At 43.2% G+C, this 22,645-nt stretch overlaps 1 protein-coding gene across 1 annotated transcript in view; it reads right to left on the bottom strand.

Moving 5' to 3' along the window:
• Positions 1-1,481: 1,481 nt before the first annotated feature.
• SKOR2 (SKI family transcriptional corepressor 2) overlaps positions 1,482-22,645 on the bottom strand; it is a 26,239-nt gene continuing 5,075 nt past the window's right edge. The window contains exons 4-8 of the mRNA XM_066569596.1: positions 16,768-16,833; positions 16,276-16,374; positions 12,309-12,376; positions 4,019-4,083; positions 1,482-1,571 (exon numbers count right to left, since the gene is read on the bottom strand). Coding sequence (XP_066425693.1) covers positions 4,021-4,083; positions 12,309-12,376; positions 16,276-16,374; positions 16,768-16,833 — 296 coding nt within the window. The 3' untranslated portion in view covers positions 1,482-1,571; positions 4,019-4,020. The remainder of the gene's footprint in view (positions 1,572-4,018; positions 4,084-12,308; positions 12,377-16,275; positions 16,375-16,767; positions 16,834-22,645) is intronic.

The raw sequence follows: 22,645 nt of genomic DNA, 5'->3' as shown, positions 1-22,645 counted from the left end.
TTCTGGGAACATATCTCTAATTGCTGGTGTGCTTTCACAAAGTATCTGATTTCCTCTGTTCCTGGGAACAGGCTACTGGGACAGGTGAAAATTTGAGCTGCCCTGGCCCAGCTTTTCTGGTGGTTTTGCTGTTTTGGTTTGGGTTTTTTTGTTTGGGTTTTTTTTTTTATTTTCCCACGCCATGAAAGCTTTAATTCTGTTGGTTCCGTGACTCCTGTCAGCTCACCTAACACCAGAGCAAACTGTGCAGGGTAGGGCATGAGAACAGGCTGTGCCCTTCCTCCCCCGCCTCCCAGCCCTGCCAGCTGCACCAAGGAACTGCAAAGCCAGGTGATTTAATCTCACAGGAATTTGCTGGGAATATTGAGAGAGCAGCTCTGCTGGGCATGGCTTAAAACACTTTTGGATGCTGGGGGTGCTGTCCTGGTGTAGGAGACCCTTTGTGTTTGGGACCAAGGCCTTCAGCAGGGAGGTGGATTCACTCAGGAAAGCCCTGACAATCAGGGTGGTGCAGGTCACCAAGGAAAGACCTGGGGGAGTATTGGCTGCAGTCTTCAAAATCAACTGACTGCCTTTATGTCTGTGGATCCACAAGGCACGTCCTGAAATTGTACTTAATCTGCTTCTTCTGAGCGTTTTCAAAATAACCAGAGGCAGAAATTTCCGCCATGAAACTCTTCAGCATATTATTTGTGAATTAAAATACTTCTAAAAAGGCATTACTGGGGATAGATTTCCCAGTTGTTTTCTTCAGTGGACTAAGCATGGCATTAAATTACAGGGAAGCTCAACTATTATCTCATACTTTTCTTTTTTTTTTTTATTATAGACTTTTTATCCACATGAATGATAAAGAAACTACAACAGAGTTAAATACCTTTTTTGATAACAGTGATTATATTCTTAATTACACTCAATATTAAATTGTAAAATATTTCCAGAGGAGTACAATCGTAATTCATACAGCAGGCAAAATACCAGAGGGGGGAAGGGACGAGGGAGAGGGGTGTGAGAATCTCCAGACTGCTTTTAAAAAGCACTGTGTATGGCTAACACTGCTCTATCCGTCCATCCATCTGTCCACCCGTCCATCCAAACGTGGTTCTGGCCCATCTGGTGAGACGTTCATTCCCTTCCATAAAACAATCACTATTCCAAAGCAAAAGGTGAACTGGCAGATGTTGTCAGTGCCTGTGGCATTGAAAGGACCAGCAGTTCCTTTCACAGCTTATCTGCACGATTCAAAAGCATTTTTTTTTCTCTATCAAGCTCAATAGTCCTTCTAAAAACACAAAGACTTAAACTTTGGTACCACCAAAAAAAAAAAGAAAAATATCAAGGACAGGCATTTTTTTTTTTGTTGTTTTGTGTTTACTAATAAATGGCTGCTACATTCTATTTGACATGGTTGTCCATGATACTATGAGGTCACTTGTCCTTAGGTTCAGAGGAACCTGATTTTTTTTTTTTATTTAGATCCCCAAACACTTCCATTTCACAGTCTATATACAAGTCAGGTTTCTGACTGGGTTATAACTTATAAGGTAACAGCTGCAAAAGCTCCTGTGCTTCTGGGAGTGGAAAAAAAAAAAAAAAAAAAAGAGGGAGAAAGAGAGAGAGAGAGAGAGAGAGAAAGTGTTATCAACATTAAGCAAAAGTTTGAGACAGTGACAGAATTATGACATTTATTTACAACCCTTGGGAAAGGGACACACACAGGTCACCTGCTCTAGCAGCATCCCCTGAGACTTTGACACTTTGATCATGGTTATCTGGTTACTCTTACCAGATACTTACTCCTACTGCTTTTATTTTTAAGAATCTGCTTCTTATACAGCCCAGGCAAACCTCCATCATCCTCTCCTACCAAGCCCTTCTCAGATGCCCCAGACTCTCTTGAATACCTCCATTTTGTGCATTACTGAGATCTCTGTGTACGAGTAGCTCTTCTTTTTCTAATCCCCCTACTTCTCCTTGGGGATTTTTTTAGTGCATCCACAAGCCAGATTTTGTGGCATAACCCAGTGAGTATCTGTGGGGTGACGTGGAAATATTGGCAATAAAGACCCAGTGCAAACTTTGACTGACTGCAGTGCGATTAAACGCAGCCAGAGATGCTGTGGGGAGGAGCAGAGGGGCTCAGGGCAGGGACTGAGGGGCTTCTCTGCCAAACAGAGAGTCTGAAGCCCCCGGGAGCGCTGCATGGGCAGGGATGTGCAAACACGTTTCCTCCCGAGGAGACTTTTCCTTCTTGGCACATCAAGGACACGAAACTGAACAGCACAGCCCTGGTTCTCCTCCTGGCTGGCTCAGTTTAGCACTTAAGCAACAGCAAATCTTCCAAAAGCACCGGGGCTGCGTGGAGGCATCCCTGTGGTCCGCGGGGATGCGGGCAGAAGCAGCGTGAGGAGCGCGTCCATCCTTCCCGCCCTCGCCAAGGGGAATAAGGGAATGCTCGCTGCCAGGATGCCAGCTCTGGCCCTGCAAGGACTGGGAGCTGCTGGAAGCCCGGTGATGGCAGCAAACTGCTCCTCTCCTCCGATGCTGCCGTCCTCAGGCAGGTTTTTATTGGTCATCCAGCGCCGCAGATGCGGCACTGGGGCAGGACATGCTGCTCCTGACCTGCTGTTTTCAGTCGGGGTGTTAGCGCCGCTGAGTTTGTTTTAAATCAGCGCTCAGATTGCTGTAAGCTCAATTGGAAAACGCTGGCAGTCAGTAAGGAAGTGTGCACAAAGCCGAAAGAGACCAGCTCAGTGCTCAGAATAATCTCCTTATCTCAGCGGGCAGAGCTCCGGGCCACAGATCGTGGCGATCTGGTTACTCTGTACTTACTCCTACTGCTTTTATTTTTAAGAATCTGCTTCTTCTACAGCTCAGGCAAACCTCCATCATCTCTACAATCAAGCCCTTCTTAGATACTGTCTTGAATACCTCTATTTTGTGCATTACTGAGGTCTCTGTGTATGAGTAGCTGTTCTTTTTCTAATCCCCCTACTTCTCCTCGGGGAGTTTTTTAGTGAATCCGCAAGCCAGATTTTGTGACATAACACAGCAGCGGGGCTACCAGCTTTTGGCATCTGTCTCCAATCCCTAATCTTCTTGTTTTGCCAGGAAAAAGCCAAGAGAATGTCATTTAAATGTTAAAACTTCAGCGCCCAAAACTAGAATCTCCCAGGCCACTGATGATGGAGGTGGTGTTTCTACTAAACGAACCCTTCTAATAGACAGTCCTGAAAAATGTAGTGTTTGGTTTAGGAAGGCCCTGCACGTGAGCAGCAGGAGAATTACCTTCTGTAGGACACTGAACTTCAGAACCACAGTCAGGGGGTTCTGAGAGACTCCCAAAATATGCTGATGCACTGTTTTTCCTAAAGCAGTTCCATTAAGGGCAGAAAAACTACTCCCTTCCTGGAGCACGAACATTTCTTTTTGCGCTCTGAATGCCAAGGTGCTCCCCTCCTTCCACTGAAGGTAAATTGACCTTGATGACACTTTTCAGTGTCAGGAAAAGCACAAGCTCAGGCACTTAGAGGCATGGAATGGTTTGGATTGAAAAGAACCTTAAAGATCCCCTCATCCTCCTCCTGCCATGGGCAGGGACACCTTCCACCATCTCAGGGTGCTCAAGCCCTGCCCAACTGGCCCTGAGCACTGCCAGGGATCCAGGGGCAGCCACAGCTGCTCTGAGCACCTCTGCCAGGGCCCCCCACCCTTACAGGGAAGAATTTCTTCCTAATATTTAATTTAAAGCTACTCCCAGTTTGGAGCCTTTGTCCTGTCACTGCAGGACCCATGGGTCAGCTCCCAGCACTACATCCCACCCCAGTGAAGTCTCGTAATTCGTGCCACATGTGATTTATCAGCTCTAGACTGTAGCACAGCACCTGCACAGAGAGGGCTTTGGGACCAGAACCAGCCACATCAAACAACAGAATGATCCTCTTAATTCCTGCAATGGCTGCAGAGGAACACAGGCAGCCAGGTCAAGTGGAATGAAGTCTCTTTCTCACAAGCTCACCTTTAGCTTTTGCTGAGGTGTGCACCGAGCTTTTCTTTCCTGATCAAGCTTGCTGCATAGGGAATCTGGAATGACACAGAAACAGAGACACTGCTCAAGACAAGTTTTGGCTAACAAAACACCCAAGATGGAAATCCCTGTAAATGAAAGGTTTTGTTTTCCTTCCTGAAAATGGGGAGGAATTGTAGGAAATAACATTTTAAATACAAAGGTTCAACTCTTTATGAAACCTCAGGGAAGTTGAAGCAGAAATAAAATAAAAAATGGCTAGAATTAAAAGAACAGATAGAATCTTAAAATTCAGTGTAAAAGATGCATTCTGATGCTGTGTTTATATCAGAGGCTGACAAAGGATAAGGACACCTGTGAGATCATAAAAAGTCAGCTGTCTGTGGCAGACCAGGCAATGCACACTGATCCCTGCACAGCCACAATACAGCAGGTTGGGAGCATGAGACTTCGTGTATTTATATCCCCCTAATTAGGAAGTTCATAATAGTTATCTCCAACTTGCACCAATCTGAAGGGAAGCCACTGAAGTGGAACAAATAATTAAAGAAAAACAGAGAACATGGGCATATTAGGGAACACAGTTATATTTAGAAACAAAGTGGGATGATGTGCTCATTGGCCAGTGGGAATACATTACAGGGCTGCTCTTCTTCAGTGCTGGGCCTTTAGAATGCAACAAAACTAAATTGCTCTGAGATTTCCCCATAGCTGGGAATCCAACTGGCTACAAATTCTTTGATGATGACTTTTGGAGGGACTGCTGGAGGAATTCAGGCTGGGAGATCAAAAAATCCTGTGTCCCTGCGCTCCTAGGTGCTGCTGCACACCGAGCTGACCTGCTTCTGCTGCCAGGCACTCCAGAATATGCTCACAAATAATGTCAAATATGTCACTGCAAGCTGACAATTCTGTCACCTGAAGTCAGGATCAAGGCCGTAACCTGCACAAACAGCAGAAGAAACAGCAGAAGATGGGCAAATGCAGAGTTCAAGCAACCTGCCCTACACACCTAGACACAGTGAATTTACATCCGTATCCACTGACCCCACATGTTCCTGTACATCCCTGTTTTGATTTTAAATACATTATGCCCATAATTATTTTAAATCCACTATGCCCATCCATTATGAGGATGTTTGTGTGAATTGTGCCCAGCCATTGTGCCTCTGGGCTGGGGTAAAGCATCGCGTCTGCAAAGACATCGAGAGACTCATCCATCCCTGCCCACCTTAATCAGGAGAAAGAGGAGGGAAGGATCAGGATGAGAGGAGAGAGAGGGGCTTTTGAAGCTCAAGAGGTAACCCTTTCATGTCCTGGGAAAGGAGATCAATCTGGCTGAAAGCAGCAGCAGCAGGAAGGAGCAGTGTCTGTGGCTGAATGAAAGCAGAAGCCTCCCACAGGTGCACGCTGCTTCCCCCCTGCACAGCCCTGGGAAAGGGGAAATGTGTGTGCACAAACCACTGATGACCAGAAAAGAATCAAGATTCCGGGTGTTTTGTCTGACTACTCTTATAATCCCTTCCCCTGACAGAAGACAATAGGAATCAGGAAGCTCGTGGCCAGATCCCCCCCGCTAAAAAACAGAGCTGTCCCCTCCACCATGTCCCCAGGCACAGCTGCCTTCAGGACACGGAGTTTGCAAAGGCTGCAAAACTCCTTCCCAAGCTGCAGCAGAGAGGGGGGTGCAGAGAAGCTGCTTCCCTGATCACCTTTGGCCGTGGTTTGGATGCAAAAGGGAGCCACAAACAAACTGCACAAAAAGAATCAAGCACGGTCCAGCTGGGACCTGTGGTGCCTCGCCAGCTGATTCCTGCCTCTCTCCACTCACGAAGGCCAACTTGGGTTTGCATGGACACAAATTATGTAGGACATCTCCCAAGCTGTACTGACCTAGATAATACAGCGGGGTACATTCTGTCAGAAATTAACTGTTCTCGATCCACTTCTCCGCTATATTTGGCATCTTTCTAACGTGTGTTGTTTTACCTGATCTCCTGGCAATTGATGGCAGTGGGAGAGGTGGCTGTTCAACAGGGAAATGACTGCTTTCTCCATGAGTTAAATCACCTACAATGTCATCTTCTATTTCTGTCATTGTCAGAGCATTCAGTAACTCTGAAGCTGTGGTGGAAGAGGATTTAGGGCTCTTCCTGGCAAAAAGGTGGCCCTTTTGAAAGGGTGTACAGAAATAACAAAAGTGAAGGCAGTTAGTTGGGCTTTAAGCAGCAAAAAACCCAGTTTTTGTGACCAGATCCACATGAGTAGGAAACACAATGAGAGCAGATCTGAAGAGAACTCCAAGAAAAATGCAATATGGACACTGAGTCCTTTTTCCTACAGGCTGACTCCAGTCTAGTCCTGGTACCCATTAGGGACTGGAGCACAGTCCTCTGTGCATTCCGGAGCATATTCCCATTTATTCCACCTGGAAGGAGCCAACTCAGCAAGCCTGGAGCCTGCCCCACAACTCGAACCAGAGCACAGGCAATGGATAGGATTGGGGAGTCATTTCTGAAGTTCCTCTCTGATCTCTGTTTACACACTCAGATGTCAAAGAAGCTTTAGCACACCATCCTCTTTCAAGGCTTCACCTCTGCATCCCATCTCTGCTGAGGTACAAGATTTTACATCACCCTGCCTTCTGTTGCCTAGAAAAAATATTTTGCAGTCATGCAGTAGCTGAGGCTGGCTTGTGGCTGCCTGCACATCCACACCCATTTTTGATCAGAATTTCTGCAGATTCTAAAGGAAAGGAAGCTTTCTGCTTAAATTTCAACAAGGCATCCTTTCCTTCAACATTTGAATTTACTGGAGAAAGAGGCAGAGCTCCATCCTATCCACCCAAGGCATATTCACATGTGATGTCTGGATACAAGTTTTGCTCACCTATCTTTGAAAAAAAAAATACCAACCAAAACAACAACTGAAAAACTGACAACAAGAAATAAAATTATGGTGAAAACAGCTCACTTTCCTGTACACAATCAGGGATGAGCCTTTTGAGGACACAGGACACAGCGTCCCAGAAATGTTCTTTTACCTGTCATTATCTGTGTGCCTGTGAGCAGGCACTTCAGCACAAGATGACACTCAAGAAATCCGAGAGCATTCTGCTGAACAGCTGTTTGCATGCTCTCCAAGGTCAATCATCTGAGCTGCACCACTTCAGGCCAAGCACAGAAATCGCAAATGGCACTGAAGTGCTGCCATTTCCCATTTCCTGTTTTTGAGAGCCCAGATCTCCCCACACACAAATGTGGGTGCTTCTTGTTTGGATGATGAATACATGAGTTGAACAAAAGCACTGGCTTTCCATAAGCAGTGTAAACTAGGAATTTTGGAGCTATTGGTGCTCTTCTGAATTACAGTGCAATCCAGAGGGACAGGCTCTCGTGCCCCTGAAGATTTACCAACATTAACCACATGGTGGATTTTTTCCCCCTTCTTTTAAACATTCCTTGTCAATCTCTAAGGATCAGGGTGAAAGATGATGCAGAGATGGAAATCAGTTTTGCAGAAAGATAGTTCCTGATTTATTTTATTGCCTGACTCTGAAGAACAGAGTTGATTTAAAGGAGCACTGAGAGCAGAAAGCCATAAAACACAGAGCAGTTCCAGATGGATCCAGTTCTGAGCTCTGAACATTTTTATCAGCCCAAAGTGAGGCTGGTCAGGAAGAAGTCAATTAATGGGAGCATAACCTAATTAAAATATCCCAAACAAAACCAAACCATCATTTTTCACCTAATCCGGAAAGACAAAGGCCTGCCTGAGTGTTTCACATTTCTAATACACCTCAAAAACCTTCACCTGTTACCCCAATGTAAAATCAGTGGGATGGATCATCAGCTGATGATCTAAACCACCACGGGTGATGAATACCACCTGAGCTTTTCCTGATGGACAGGTCACCACTGAGAACCCACAAACTACTTGTAAGTCACCTCTGAGGGAAAATTGAGAAAAGCTCTTTAGTTTGGAGGAGGCTTAAAATTCCTGCTTGGCGTTCTACTTTGCTGTGGCCATGTTTGAGAGAGGTTCATGAAAACTTTAAAGGAAAAACATTAAAATCATAATGCTGGAAATGCTGCTTCTGATCTTTTTCTCTCACCAGGCAGCTAGGGAGAAAGTTCATGGTTTTAAAGTCTGTTCCACTAACACAGCTGCTCAGAAGACAATATCAGACAGATGCAGAGTCTCGGGCAGGACGTGGCTTGGTACTTGGTTATGGTGCTGGGCTGTCCCAGCAGATGAGTTCTGGTCTCACTGGACAGAAACTAAAAACTCTAAAGGCAGGTGAGCTCTTCTAAGGCTGTACCATGTGTGTGATGTCTGAATTTCTCCCATCCTTCTGGGCAGCAGTTCCTCCTCTCTGGCCCTTTCTGTACAACTCATTAACAAAAGCCAGATGATCCTCAGAATCTCAGAATCTTCTAGGTTCAAAAAGATCTCTAAGATAATTGAGTCCAACCATGCCACCAACGCCCAGCTCACCACTAACCCATGTCCCCAAGTGCTGCATCCACACAGCCTTTAAACCCCTCCAAGGATGGGGACACCACCTCTGCCCTGAACAGCTGACCTCAGTGCTTGACAGTGAAGAATTTTTTCCTAATATCCAGTTTAAACCTTCCCTGGCACAACAGTATCCACATGCAAAATCCACATTTTATATATGATCCCCTCGTACACACCCTGTACTCAGCCAATTTGGGAGGCAGCACTTTCCCAGCGGAGGAAGAGAAAAATGCATTCAGGGAGTCTAAGATCCATTTTCTCGTTAAATATGATGATAGGTTGTTTCCTAGCATTTGGCCAAGATCCTGGCACAAACAGGTTGCAAAACTTCCCGGTAGCTGCTTCAGACACTTGGAAAACTCTGAAAGCTGAAACCCAGGAAATTCCACCTGGACATCAGGAAGAAATTCCTTATTGGAACAGTCTGCATGGAGAGGCTGTGGAGCCTTCCTCCCTGGAGGTGCTCAAAACCTGCCTGGAGAGCTGTTCTGAGCAGTGTGCTCCGCAGGACTCCTCTCCAGCAGGGTGCTTGTACTCGGGGACCTCCAGTGGCCACTTGCAGCCTTACTCATGCTGTGATTCCCGTCAAAACTAATGGCCACACACCAACCTGCTGCTCCAGCAGCCCTCTGAGCCAGGCTGCCTGCAAAGGACCCAACACCCACCAGTGAAGATGTAAGAGAACGGCGCCCATCCCGTTTTCCCAGCGACCTGAGCCTTACTCCTGGCTTTCAGGAAGCCATGGAATATTATTATTTTTCAATTGCGGCTCGGGCAGAGCAGCCGAGGCAGCGGGGGGCCGCCGATCCAGCCCTGCTTTAATTTAAGCCCGGCTCGATTTGAGCGCGGATTTAGCGCGCCGCGGCCGCTGCAGTGGCGGCTGGTGGGCGGCAGAGGGCACCCGCGGGCCGCGCTGCCACGGACCGCTCCCAAAACGGGGAAGAATCTCCCCAAAAAAACGGGACAAAAAGCGCCACGGCCAGTGCAGGGCACGAGCTTCACGGCAGTCTGCAGCGGGTGTTGGCGCCGGGAAGTTTTCAAATGCAATCAGGATTGGTTGATTTTCTTTTCGTGATCGCGTTCAGCTTGTATTACAGATATTTCCGAAACAACGAACATGCTGGGTTAATTAATTTTAGAGTCTGATTACTCAGTTCAGGGTGAGCGAAATAATCGTTCTGGAAAAACCTCTCTCTGGTACCCACAGTTTCAGGGGATCAGGGGATGACAGAATCATTTAGGTTGGAAAAGCCCTCCAAGATATTCAAATCCAACCATTTCCCCTGCACTGCCCAGCCCACACTAATCCGTGTCCCCAAGTGCCACATCCACACGGCTATTAAACCTTTCCAGGGGTATTCAGGAAGGACTAATTTAAGTTGTATATCTTCAGCAGTGAGAAGAGCCAAAAAACCCCTTGACTCTAGGCATCTGTATTTTTTGTAAAATAATTTTTAAAAGCAATTAAGTCCAGTTCTGTGGCTAGTTACATCAGTAAATTTTGAGCTTAGTACTACAAAAGCATACACCTATGAAAGTCTAAGTAAAACTATGATTTCAGTATGTATGAAATGCTTTTGCTTTTCTCTTTGTTCTTCTATTTTCTACAAGAAAATTAGGTTAAAGCCCTGTCAAAGTAGTAGTGCAGCATCTCAGGTACAAAAAAAAGCACCTAAAAAGTGCCAGTTAAAAACAAAACAATAACAGCAATTAAACAAAAAATCAAAAGCAGACATGTTTTTTGTGTATTCTGCATCAATTCATCCATGCAATAACCCTGGAAGGCCAAAGTAGTTCTATCATTACCACATTCAGTTCATTAATCTTAATTCTAGATGTAAACATACAAGATATATTCCCACAAATGAATTAAAGCCACTGCTGGGATTATCATCTCAAAAGTGCTGACTCCATTTCAGTTATCAGCCAAGACAACTCTGAAGATTTCTGCCCTCATTTTGGCAAACACACTCATTATTTGCAGGAGTGTCTCAGTTTTTCATAGAAACATCTTTTTATCAGTCTCACTGATCACAACCTGACCCACAAATATGAGCATGAAGACTTACTGGTGATTCAACAACATTTCCATTAGTAATAATTAAATTAAGGCATCTGTAGTGAGGGAAGAGGTCCTGAGTTGTTGGTGCAGCACATTAAATGTTGAAAATATTCTCTGTAAGTACATTCAGCTCTGTTAAATGATTAAATGCCCCTTAGTCTGTCCATGGAACAAGTCAGTAAGTGAAAAGGATGTGAATTACTTGATCATATTTATTTTCCTGACCAAGAAAATTAGGAAAACCACCGCAGCCGGCTTGCTGGAGGTCTGGGATATCCAGTTCCAGAAACACAGGGCCACGAGGTGAATGGCAGAGGTGATCCATTCTCTCCCTGGGACGCAGATTTAGCCAGCTCCAAGTTCAGCTGACACAGGAGATAAGGACTGGGGTGAGCCCATAAACTTTGTGCTTAGAAGTTCTTTGCATCAGGAAATTCAGCTGGTCACCTGCCTCAAGTCCAAAGCAGCAGAGGAAGTGCTTTTCAGGATGGCATCCTAACTGGAATTTTCTGTGACAACAAAATTCACGGGTCAAGTAAAACTTCCTGCCTCTCATCGGGACACAAAGGGGGACGCAGTAACAATGGGCACACTAAAGGAAAAGAGTGCAGACCAGCTGCAAAAACCACCCAGAGATTCTCTGGGCCTGAGTTTCCTCGACAAACAGCCTCTTTCAAACACCCTCCATGCCTCTTTGAAATCTCTGCAGTCAGCAGGAATGGGGTGCGTGGATGCTCGGCAGCTCTAAAAATAAGGCCAGCCCTAAATGCCTCTAAACATCGGAGCACAAGTCTGACAATCCTGGCCTTCAAATTTACTTTTATGTCCTAACCCATCAATTAGAAAATGACAGTACCAGGAGGCTGGGCAATGCCATCTCTGCCCCGTGACAAGCAGGAGGAAAATTTCAATGGGGGAGCACGGGGCTGATTCAGAGAAATGGGGATATTTGCCAACCTTGCCTCAAAAACAAAACCCTGTTGAGCAATGTCAGATTGATCACAGAGAAAGCACCAGCAAAGCAAGCATTAGCTGACAGCCTCACCATGCACTGCTCTTGAAACCACACTAGGCATTCATTTATTTGAGTGTGGAACAGCTTCCCGTGCTCCAGCCCCTTTGCTTGCACTGGATTAAGAACGTCAACTTTTCAAAACAACACAGCTGGATGTGATGATCCAGAGCTGCACTAGCACACAGGCAAAATCCCTCTTGGTTTTAAAATAACAAGCAAGAGACCCAACAGTAACGTGTGCCTGCACTGAACTGTGTTTTGGCAACTTGATCCTTTACTGCTGAGTTAAGCACTTCTTCTAGTGTCTGAAATGAGAAAAAGACACATCCTAAGGTTTATTTTCTGGTGGGAAGCAGGGATTGAGCAGATTCCCTAGGCAGAAACGTTTAACTGCTCAAAGTTTACTGATTCACTCCTCCTCTCTGCAGAAGTACCTCTCTGTGTCAACACATTTTGTTTAGTTGAAACATGAAGACACATCTGGTTACTGTATGAAAGTAAATCTCCAGGTAATTAGGCTCCAAACCAGCTGAGAACTGCGTGTTTACCTCTTGCTAAATGTAAGGCAATAGAAGCTTGGTAATGGCGCATCTGCATGGCCCAAAAAGGAAAAATTTGAGGTGTGAGTTTAAAAAACACAAAGCAGCAGCTGAAGACATTTTTATCACAGAAAGTAAACTTACGATTTGTAGCTGCTGCACCATTTCTTCTCTGTACGCCAGCTCCCGCTTCATCTGATCTTGAAAATTGTCTGTATGAGAGGGAAAAAAGTGTAGGTGCAATAATTGAAACAGAGACCGCACGGCAGTATTGACACCAACCAAGATAAATCAAGCCCAGTCACTACTGAGGAATCACAAAGCATTACAAAAGTCCTTCACTCAATTAAAACACATGCCTAACAAATACGTGTCTAATAGGAGACACCACTGACACCAGAAAAAATGTGGAAAAGCTAGATTTCAGTACTTCCCCCAGCAGAAAATGTAGGATGCTAACTTTGTGTTTGCTAGCATTTATTCCCAGCTATTTTCCTGCACGGGCAAGGCTCTGCAGTCATTAGTCAAACTTTTTCAGGCCCTGAAGAGAAGAGCAGAAACTGCTCTTCTTTGCTTTGGCATAAATCTGTTGACACCAGCAGCGATGTCCAGCCTGTGAGAGGAGAAAGCGTTCAAGGATGCAGGGTTTGATTTGTGGTTCGTAGCATCGTGCTGATGGCTTTGAACAAAAAACTGAAGCTCCGTAAAGAGTGACGTGGAATTTGGAAGGGAGAAAGTCTTTGAAAGAGAGATCCTGGGCAGCTGGGTTACAGCACAGGCCAGCCTTCCTGCTCCAGCAGATCCTCCTTCCCTGATTTTCCTCCTAAACAGCCATTTCGGACAAAACTTCATTTGTTAGAAGACTTAACTGATGCTCTGTCCTTCTTAACACTTCTGTTGGTGGGTGGGAAAAAGAGGAATATAAGCAAGAAACAGAGAACTCCAAGAACTGCCTGATGGAGGTCAGGGTGCAAGGATGGGCTGTTAAATGGAAGAGGAAAGAAAACCCATCCCAGCCACTATCATTTTGATTCAAGTAAGGAGCCTGTCCTCGAAGAAATAACAAGGGGGCAGAGCTCTGTCCCCCTCTCAAAAAAGAACTTTGTCTCCTCTAAATAATGAACTGAAGTTGTTGTTAAAAGAAAAGGAGGCAGGGGAAGAGCAATGAAACAGAGAAAGAGTGAGAAATTCTGGCAAGCTGAAGCTCTCAGGAGTCCAGCACAACCACACTGAAAAGGACATGGTGGCATTATCTCAATGACATTCTTCAGATTTCCAGTATATTCCCACAGAACTGTTAAACCTATTCCCTCTACTCCGGCTTGATCAGAAAAATAAGCCAACAAAAATAAATTCCTCTTTCCCTAGCTCCCCCCCCCCAAAAGTATAAAAAGGTAACTGCCTCCTGTCCTGGTTGCTAAAGGCTGATAATTGCAACTGAGGTCCTCCAGCGCCACTCTGAGTAGGATTTAAGGAGAAATTTTCCTTTTTTCCCTCAATGCTTTCCTCCCAGCTGCCTCTTCATAGGCTCATCACCTCTCCAAACAAACAGCTCAGGGATCTTGCTCAGCCCTGCACAGCAAATGCCCAAGCTCACAGTGGAAATGGGGTGTTAATGGTAGGGACAGCGTTTTTTCCCGGCGGCATTTATCCGAGTCCAAACGCTCACAGACAAAGCCATAAGCAGTACCCAGGAGAAAAGATATGAATATTTAAATAGCTTTCTTAACACAAAATTAAATACTTTAAGTACCCAGACTGCGTCTCCACCGTTTTATTGCCACATTGTTTAATATGCAGACGGACAGAACGCGGAGCAGCCGACACGGAGGGCACAAACCAGAGCAGGGCTCCAGGAGAACACACTGTCACCATGCAGAGATATTTGCATTTTTATCAGGACAGCAAATACTTTGACTTTCTACATGTGATCTGATTTTTTAATTTATTTTTTTTTTAATTTGAGTGATCTCTGCATTGAGAGACCTTAAAGGGAAAAGAAAATTTCACCTGCAGCTTTCAAGCCCAACAGCAATGTGAAAAATACAAGGTCTTGCTGTTTTATAAATTATCACAGTCTGTGTTTCAAGCAGGTTCAAGAGGCCACAGAGAGGACTGCACCATAGCACTGCTTAGGGAGCTTGCAAATAAGCTCAGTTCTCATTTGACAGTGATTTAAACGAGAGGAGAACTCTGAAACCAAACACTATTTACTGCATAGTCCTGTTGTGAGCAGTGCCTCGATGCTGTGAAGGTAGAGCACCCCAAATGTGCTCAGTTCCAGGTGGAAGACCCAAAGGAGGTGACTCTAGAGCTCACTGCAGGTAACCTGACATTTTCCGGAGACAATAGTACTGCCTTCCACATCTCTCATGTTGTCTCCCAGCTGAAACAGGGATGAGTTTTCAATACAATTTAAATTTTACCTCAACTTTCCTTTAGTTGGATCTCCAAAAACTCCTCTGCCTGGCTGCTCCCTGCCCAAGACACCAATACCATTCTAATACCCAACGTAAAGCAACAGCCCAACAGCAAGAGGCTGGAACAGCCACACTCTCCTGTGCTGGAGGACACAATGCAATAGAGGACAAAACACCCTCAACAGGGATTTACACTGATTTACTTTACAAAAGTAATTTTTTTTCTTTTTTTCTTGTTTTATTACACGCAGAGGAGGGGTGGGTTTTTTTGGTAAATCTAAATCTGTAAATAGGCTTTACGGTCACTTGTAGGTATGTTTTATAGCACATTATCTGTTTTCTATTTTAATCCTGAAGAAAATTGACCGCTACTTTGTGGTACATTGAAACCACATATTTTTCAAGCCACCATACAGCAGTCACCACTTCCTTGGTCGGCCGTACTTGTTCTTTTCTTTTATTTGAATTGTATTTCATGTGGTTTAATTGCAGTGTTTATTTACATGGCAAAGACAGAGCATTAATTTTACTGTAGAAGAACAAAAGGATAAATAAGAGACTTGAATGGCAAAAGTCCAAGATGCCATTTCACCAATACCACAGAGCAGCATTTTGATCCCCACGAATTATTTGAAAGTTACCTCACTCCCAAACCCAAGTAATGACTGGATTTATTTTGAAGGATGAGGTTATGCTCCTTTCATTAATATCTGTATCATGTCAAGTGACTCTTCTTTATTTATGGAGCTGTCTACATATTTCAATATTCGGGCTAAAGATGGGGTCATTCCCAGATTCCTAACACTTCCTTGCTTCCCTAAACATACCTATCTGATGCTACAGAAAGGGGACAAGCATATTTTCTTTGAACAATAAGAAAATGCTGTCTGTGCTCCCTCCTTTTCCAGTAGGATCATCCTGATCTGGGTGGGATTTCTCCTGGAAGAATCTTTCTGCCATTGCTCCAGCGTCGTTTGAGAGATCCCAGCCAAGGTGTCTTTTTCCACGTCCCTGTACAATCAGCCCAGCCTTCTGGCAGCTTCACAAAAACACTGCTTATTGCCCATTTTGTTTTATTTGAGCCATGCCCCGTGTGCTCCATCACCCTGGGCAGCAGCACCCTGCTCAGCAGCCGTGATGGAAGGGCCATCTCAAACAGCCTCTCCCGACGGGAAAAATCCAAGCAGGAATTTCTGTTCTTTAAAAAGGCCAGATCAATTCTCCAGCATCAGCTGGAACCTCCTGAAAATGAGTATTAGGAACCTCCTGAAAACGAGGATTAAGTATCTTGTCTTCAGAAGCCCCTGAGGGGTGTTGGCTGAGACACCAACTTCACAGTACCCCATGAGGACCCAGATGTGTTTCTGCCTACTCACTGTAATCAATGCTACCAAAACTAGTAGAATGCACACCAAAACAGACATCCAGCTTTGCGTTTTCCCTATAAAAGACCTGCTTGGGCAGCTGCAAAGCCACAGCAGGGGTTGAAAGGGACCTTAAAAATCACCTCGTTCCAACCCTGGGGACACCTCCCACCATCCCAGCTTGCTCCAAGCCCTGCCCAACCTGGACTCAGCAGAACTAAGCCCAAGATCATGGCAGCACAACTGAGAGCCTGTCTCATTTTATCAGCCTGGCAGCAACCAACCACAAACATGCACAACACCAAAACCACAGATTTTGTGTCTTACTGAAGACTGGGAAAGACGCGTTTCCTTTCAACACCTGGAATTCCTGTTCCAGCCTCCTCCGTAGGTCGATCTGCTCAAACAGAACCTTCTGGAGTTCCTCTAACAAAGAGAAGAAGTGGTTTTGATAATCTGTATAAATAATTCTTGAAAGAACAGTTGCAGAGCAATTCATTACTCCAAGACAAAATATTTTAGCGCTTATTAAAAAAAAAGAAAAAAAAGTGTTGCATAGACCTACCATAGATTTTGTGCAGAAAGCCATGAATATAAATCAATGTAATATATTATTTTAAAGTATTATATTACAGTGTCATGTATTGATTGATATATATGCATTAATCTCAATTATATCCACCCAAAGGTCCATATATTATTCATATGTTACTTGACAAGCTTAAAATATGGCGCAGAACAAAAGTGCCCCCTATTATCCTCATATTCTATTAAAACAAAGAGCAGTTTTATAATGTAAGAGGCCCTTATTTATTTTACCTTTCCCCATATTTTCCACATCCTTCTTCAGAGAATGAGGTGAATTGGTTTCTTGTGTGTGTTCTCCTTAAAAAGAGAAAGAAAAAAGTTATTGATTTACTGACGGTGCTTTTTGTCAGTGCTGTCCTTACTACACATCTGCTTCAGAGAATCTGGAGAGGAAAAAAAGGGGCAAAAATATAAAGAAAGAGTAAGATCGAGGTTTATCTCCAAATTTCTGGGTGCATAGCACAAATTCACAAATATTTGTGAATTCCTATTTTCCCTAGTTCAGTGAAGTATCTGCCTACAGCATGGCGTCTTGCAGGCAATAGCTGATGTCTCCTTGATATTCTTCTTGCTGAGCTGATTCCTCCTTTCCCTCTAATCCCTCTCTTGAAGATACTCTTATCAGAGAACAACTGGGAGCAGGCAGAGAAAAGGGAAGATCTTTCTCTACAGTCTCATCTCTTCTCCTCTCAACGGGAAGCCTGTGCTCTCCATCTGGGTAGGACCCTGTTCCAGAATCCACAGGAAAAATGCCTTTTTGCCTTCATCAGCTCTCTAGCTTTATCATCTTCCAGGGATCCATGGCATGGGTGTGTTGCAACTGGATATAATTTATATCCAGCTGAGATAAAATTGACATTAGTGGTATTTGCATAAAAAGGATACAGCTCCTGAGTCAGCCAATTGAGGGACTCAATTGTCTTAGGTTGCTCACATCAACTTTTAATCATATTATAGCACAGAATTTTCATCAAACGCTGTCCCTACCATTAACACCCCATTTCCACTGTGAGCTTGGGCATTTGCTGTGCAGGGCTGAGCAAGATCCCTGAGCTGTTTGTTTGGAGAGGTGATGTAACAGAATTTGGCTGTTTCCAGACACATACATGCTACTTCCTTCAGCCTTTTTTATTTTTTTTGTCTACAAATTGAATTAATTTTTTAAAAAATTAAAAAGTCACAAGTTGTGAAGTTCACCTGAATGACAGTTTGACTTGAAAGCTGAACCTTCTGACAAAAGGTATTACTTTCACTATCCTCTGCAACTGCAAATTTTTTCCTGTGATTTCTATGAATAGCTTCTATAAAAGCTATGAAAAACTTTTCTAAAAATAATAAAATACTACTTAAGCTGAAATTGATGGGAGAATTTCTGTTATTTACAGCTGAAGTAGAAATGGACTCTCAATAATTAAGAAAATATTTGGTAAATAACCAATTATTGAACTAATTGGATTAATTCTTGTTTTAGTCCAGCCAGTAAATACACATCATTAACTCGACTGATAAGTAACCACAAGAGACATATATATAAATATATTCATATGCTTATGTAGTTAGAAGAGAGGTTCATGGAGAAAATACCTTGGGTTTTGATGTTTTGTTTGGTTTTGCTTTTTTTTAAATAAATATCCAGAGCACTGAATAGGTCATTGGACAACATACAGCAGTTACTTTAAAAATTATTGTGTCATCACAATAGGCTAATTTTAAAGTTGAATTGGAATGTCTTGCAATAGATGCAGTCAGAAATCTTTTTGCAAAACATTTTTTTCTGTTTTTAAAAATCGATGCAATCCTATATCCAGTAAACCTTGAAGTTATAGCATATGAAACCTATCCAATAGCTCTGCATTTTAGCATCTCCACTCTCTTCAATCCTTAAAAAAAAGTGCCAAAAAGCAACCACTCATTCAGGAATATACATTTACACAACTGGTATCTGGTGCCAGCAATTCCATTTTAAAAACTCATTTATGTAACATGGTGCTTTAAACAAAAAAAAATCATTTTTGTGGGATATTTGGTAAAAAAGCAAAGTATTTTCCACAGGTAAGTTGTCTCACCACAGTAGAAGAAATAGCAGGCTTAAAAATATATCACCTTTTGGGCAGTGGTTTCAGGGGTTTCCACTATGTTAAATGGGTTTGTTGGGGGATTTTTTTAGCCAGCATGATCCTTTTTTAAACTGGATGGCCATCAAAACAAAATATTTTGTCAGAAAATTAGGGTACACTAAATCAAAAGAGGGGGCGGGATTTAAGTTTAGGAAGGCTGAATTTGCTGAATTACAAATACTAGCATATTCCCAACCCATTTTTTCCATTGAGGCACCCTTTTCTGTGTGCTTTATGTGCAATTTTGAGGGATAACCAGCTCACAGACAGAACATAACTGGATTTTTCAAGGAGAAGGAAGGGAAAGGGGAAGAGACTGGAGTATGGTGACAGTAATCCCTTGCTTGGTTGAGCTCCCAGGGCTGCAGGGTTTGAAGCTGCTGACTCGCTGGGACAGAAAGAACTGCATCAAAATGAAGATAAGGGCATGTAGCATGAAGAATAACTTCCCCAGCATCTGCAGCCTCCCTACTAAGCTACTGGAAAAGGCATATTAGAAAATCCTCCATGCTTGCACCTGAAATAAGTAAAGAATGGGAGTGCAATAAATTGGGGTATTTAAAGGCCAAAGACAGGACACACGGTTTTAAAGAATAATTGCATTTCTAAACTACTTTCTGATGTTAAAAAAAAAATCTCAACGTTATTATTGTTAACAGCAATAATAATCAGATGGGTTTCACCTTTCCTGTCCCCCTGAAAATGATAATCAGGAGCCTGCTCTTCTCCATTTTTCCATACTTCCCAGAGGCCTCATCACACGTTGTGTACTGTTCTACCTTAATTGAAAGGGAGGAGGTATTGAATATTTAACCAGCTTCCCTTCTCTTAAATGTTAATTAAAAGCTAAATAGGTGTTTAAAAACAAACAAACAGAAAGCCCAAAGAATTTTAATCAGTCTAAGAAAAAATCACTTCCCCTCCTAATAGCTCCACCATAACTCTCCTGGGCCTTGTCTGCACACAAACCTGCAGCATTTAGAGCAGCAGGACAGAAAGCTCTGCCACCCTTCTCTATGGACACAGAGATTTCCTTTATGAAAGGCTATTTTAGTTTGTTCAGGAAAATCAAACTGTGCCTCTTGGATAAGGGGAAAGTGGGTGAAATATTTGCAGGCCACTTAAAAGGCCTCAGTGAAAGCTCTGGGTGCCTCTCTTCTTCCCCACGAGATCAGGCGCACAGACATTGTTTTTCTGGAATAAAGGTACAAATGGCTATCTTAAACTGGAATGTGAACACCCACCCACAAAGGACACCTCAAAATTGCTCAAAATCGGCACTGTGAAAAACAGAGGCCCCAGGGTTGGGCATTGGCACAGCCTCAGCTCCTGCGGTGCCGCCATTTTATCAGCTCTACGTCCACCGGAGCAGCTTAAGATTTGAATTTTTAACATCTGGATTTTTAACATTTTTGAACCTATCTTCCTCAAAAGAAATGCACTTTGCCCTCACTGTAAAAAAAAACAACCAAAAACCAAACAAGCCAGACATAGTCAGGTTACCCCTTCATTCTCTGCCACCTCCTGCAATCCTTCCCCAGGATGTTCTCAGGACGCTTTCTGAAAAGCAGCTACAAAAAAATTCCACGCAGTCCCAGACAACTCAGCAACCTCAACGTGCTGATTTGTCCAGCACAGAGCATGGATGGTCTGGGAATATAATTCCTTTCTCCCAGCTCTATGCCCTGCACCTGGTCCCCAGCTTGTGCCCTCCACAACTCTGACCACACCTGCGGTTTCAGACCATATAATGTAAAACCATCTCCTCTTTCTCTGTGTCCACTTCATCCCTGCTATTCCTGGACAACCAATGTGCCTTGCAGAGCCCACCACATCTGCCAAAAGCTCTGCATCTCACCCCTGATACTGCGAAGCCCACAGCACTAGTGGTCCATCACAGCCTAAACACCCAGTAATATCTTCAGCTGGAGAGAAGCGCTGTCTGCAGACACAAAGACCACAGCAAAAAGTTGCTTCTGTCTTCTGGATATAAATATATATAGATATATGCATTTATATCCGTTTTTTAAAATGTAGGCAGATGTGAATCAGCAGACTTTCAGTGCTCCAGAGGCTCCTTCTGCATCTGAAATTAAAGACTCGCTCTAAGACACGCAGAGCTCTTGCATATGTCCTGAAGAAATTCTAAACTTACTGAAAATATTCATGCATCCTGCATATTCATGCCACTTTTAGGGGGGAATAATCAATATGGTATTCAGGACTTGGCAAAATATGCCTACTTTAGGAAACTCAATAAGCATTTTTAAGTGTTTTTGTGCACCAGGGCTGATAAATGTCTCAAAAAATCTGGAGTTTCAAATGGCAATTTGCCCCCAAAAGTGATTTAAATTTAAAACAAACTAGTTCTTTTTTTATGCCCAGATAAATTCTCATTTGTAACATCCATTTAAAGTTTAAAACACGAACATCTGATTAAAAAACATCCGCATTGAAGTACTAACAGATAGAGAGGAAAAGGAGTTTCAGGATTTCAAACTAAGCACTCACAAATCTAGGCATTACCAACCTAAAATACTGAAATGTTTAAAAAATATAAAGAATCTGTTGGCTTTTGGTCTGAACCTTGTTCATACATCTGAGAACTATTCCATAATTTTATTTTAGAAGCACAAAAGCTAGAAAATTTCAAATTCTTGGTGTGTTTTAAATGGACGGTAATATGCTCACCAGATTCCAGAAGATGAGGCTTTAAAAAACGAGCAAAACACACCTAACATTAAGAAAATTGCAAAAAATAAAGATATTCAACAATGATTAAACTTTTTTAATAACTAAAAGAGATTCAGGGGGTCCTTAGTCATAACAGATGAGAAATGAGAGAAATAAGAGAAATAAGAATGCAGTCCTACAATCTGTCTGCAGATTCGTCTGTTGTGCAGATCCAAATATTTATACACAACCTTATGTATTAATATGCAGTTCTGGATCCCACATCTGAAACCTCATCTTGCCAACTTTTAACTTCTTTGGGGTTTTTTTGCAAACATGTCCCTTATAAAATTTAAAGTAATTTAAATTCTGGATCCAGTGCTTTCAACTTATCCCAGTTAAGACTACACAACCGTCCAGTCTGTGGCATAGCAAAAGCCGGTCTGTTTTCAACCCTCTATAAAGTATTTTAAATCTACAGCAACTGCTGTATTTGCAGAGTTGCCCTGAAAATATATTTAAGAGTAAATAAAGGAAACCTGGCTCACCATTTCCAGCCTGAATTTTTCTGAAACTGCCCAACAAAGCAAAGATCAAAAAATAAAGTTGGGGAAATTGCAGCAAGATTTGAATTGTTGTTTATTAACACCCATTTTTAGGGTTCCCCTTTCTCATGAAAACAGATTAATAATTAGACTGGTTGAGGAGCAGCTTGCAGAACTCTACTTCTCTTTAAGGAACATGCAGCCTTACAATGTTCTCTTACCCTTCAACTCCCACCGATGAAGGAGGGTCGGGGTGGCAAACCCAAGGAAAATAGACCAGTTACATAAGTTAGTCACAGTTGCCTCTCAAAACTGCCGTGGGATTTTGAATAATTTCGAGCTCTTTCCAAGCCCTGCCTGGCAGGGAAGGAAGGGGGATTTTCACTGGTAGTTTTCTGGCCGTGCAGGACGAGCGGCTGTGGGATCCTCAAGCCCGTATCTATTTCAGCCTTGGAAAGAACTCTGCTGTGGATCTGTGAGTTCATTGACACACCGAGACCAGGAAGCCAACATTTGCACCCAGAAGCAACCATCCCTGGCACAGAAAACCCTGCTGTTGTTTTAAGGCTCTCTTCAGTAGGTTTAATATATAAATACAAGTCCATCTCACATTGAGAGGAATTCCCAGGATCACTTCATCTTCCTTAACCTTATTAAGAAGGCAGAGCTTTAAGCAAGACCCAAACCTATAAAGTTATGTTAAGGAAATTGGAGAGCCTGGATATTCTGCAAAATGGTTTGACAACCAAGCAGAAAAGCAGTGAGAATAAAATC

The sequence above is a fragment of the Molothrus aeneus genome, chromosome Z (genome assembly GCF_037042795.1).
Source record: "Molothrus aeneus isolate 106 chromosome Z, BPBGC_Maene_1.0, whole genome shotgun sequence".
Classification (NCBI taxonomy): domain Eukaryota; kingdom Metazoa; phylum Chordata; class Aves; order Passeriformes; family Icteridae; genus Molothrus; species Molothrus aeneus.
The sequence above is the reverse complement of the archived record's forward strand: the minus strand, read 5'-3'. Positions and strand labels throughout refer to the sequence as shown.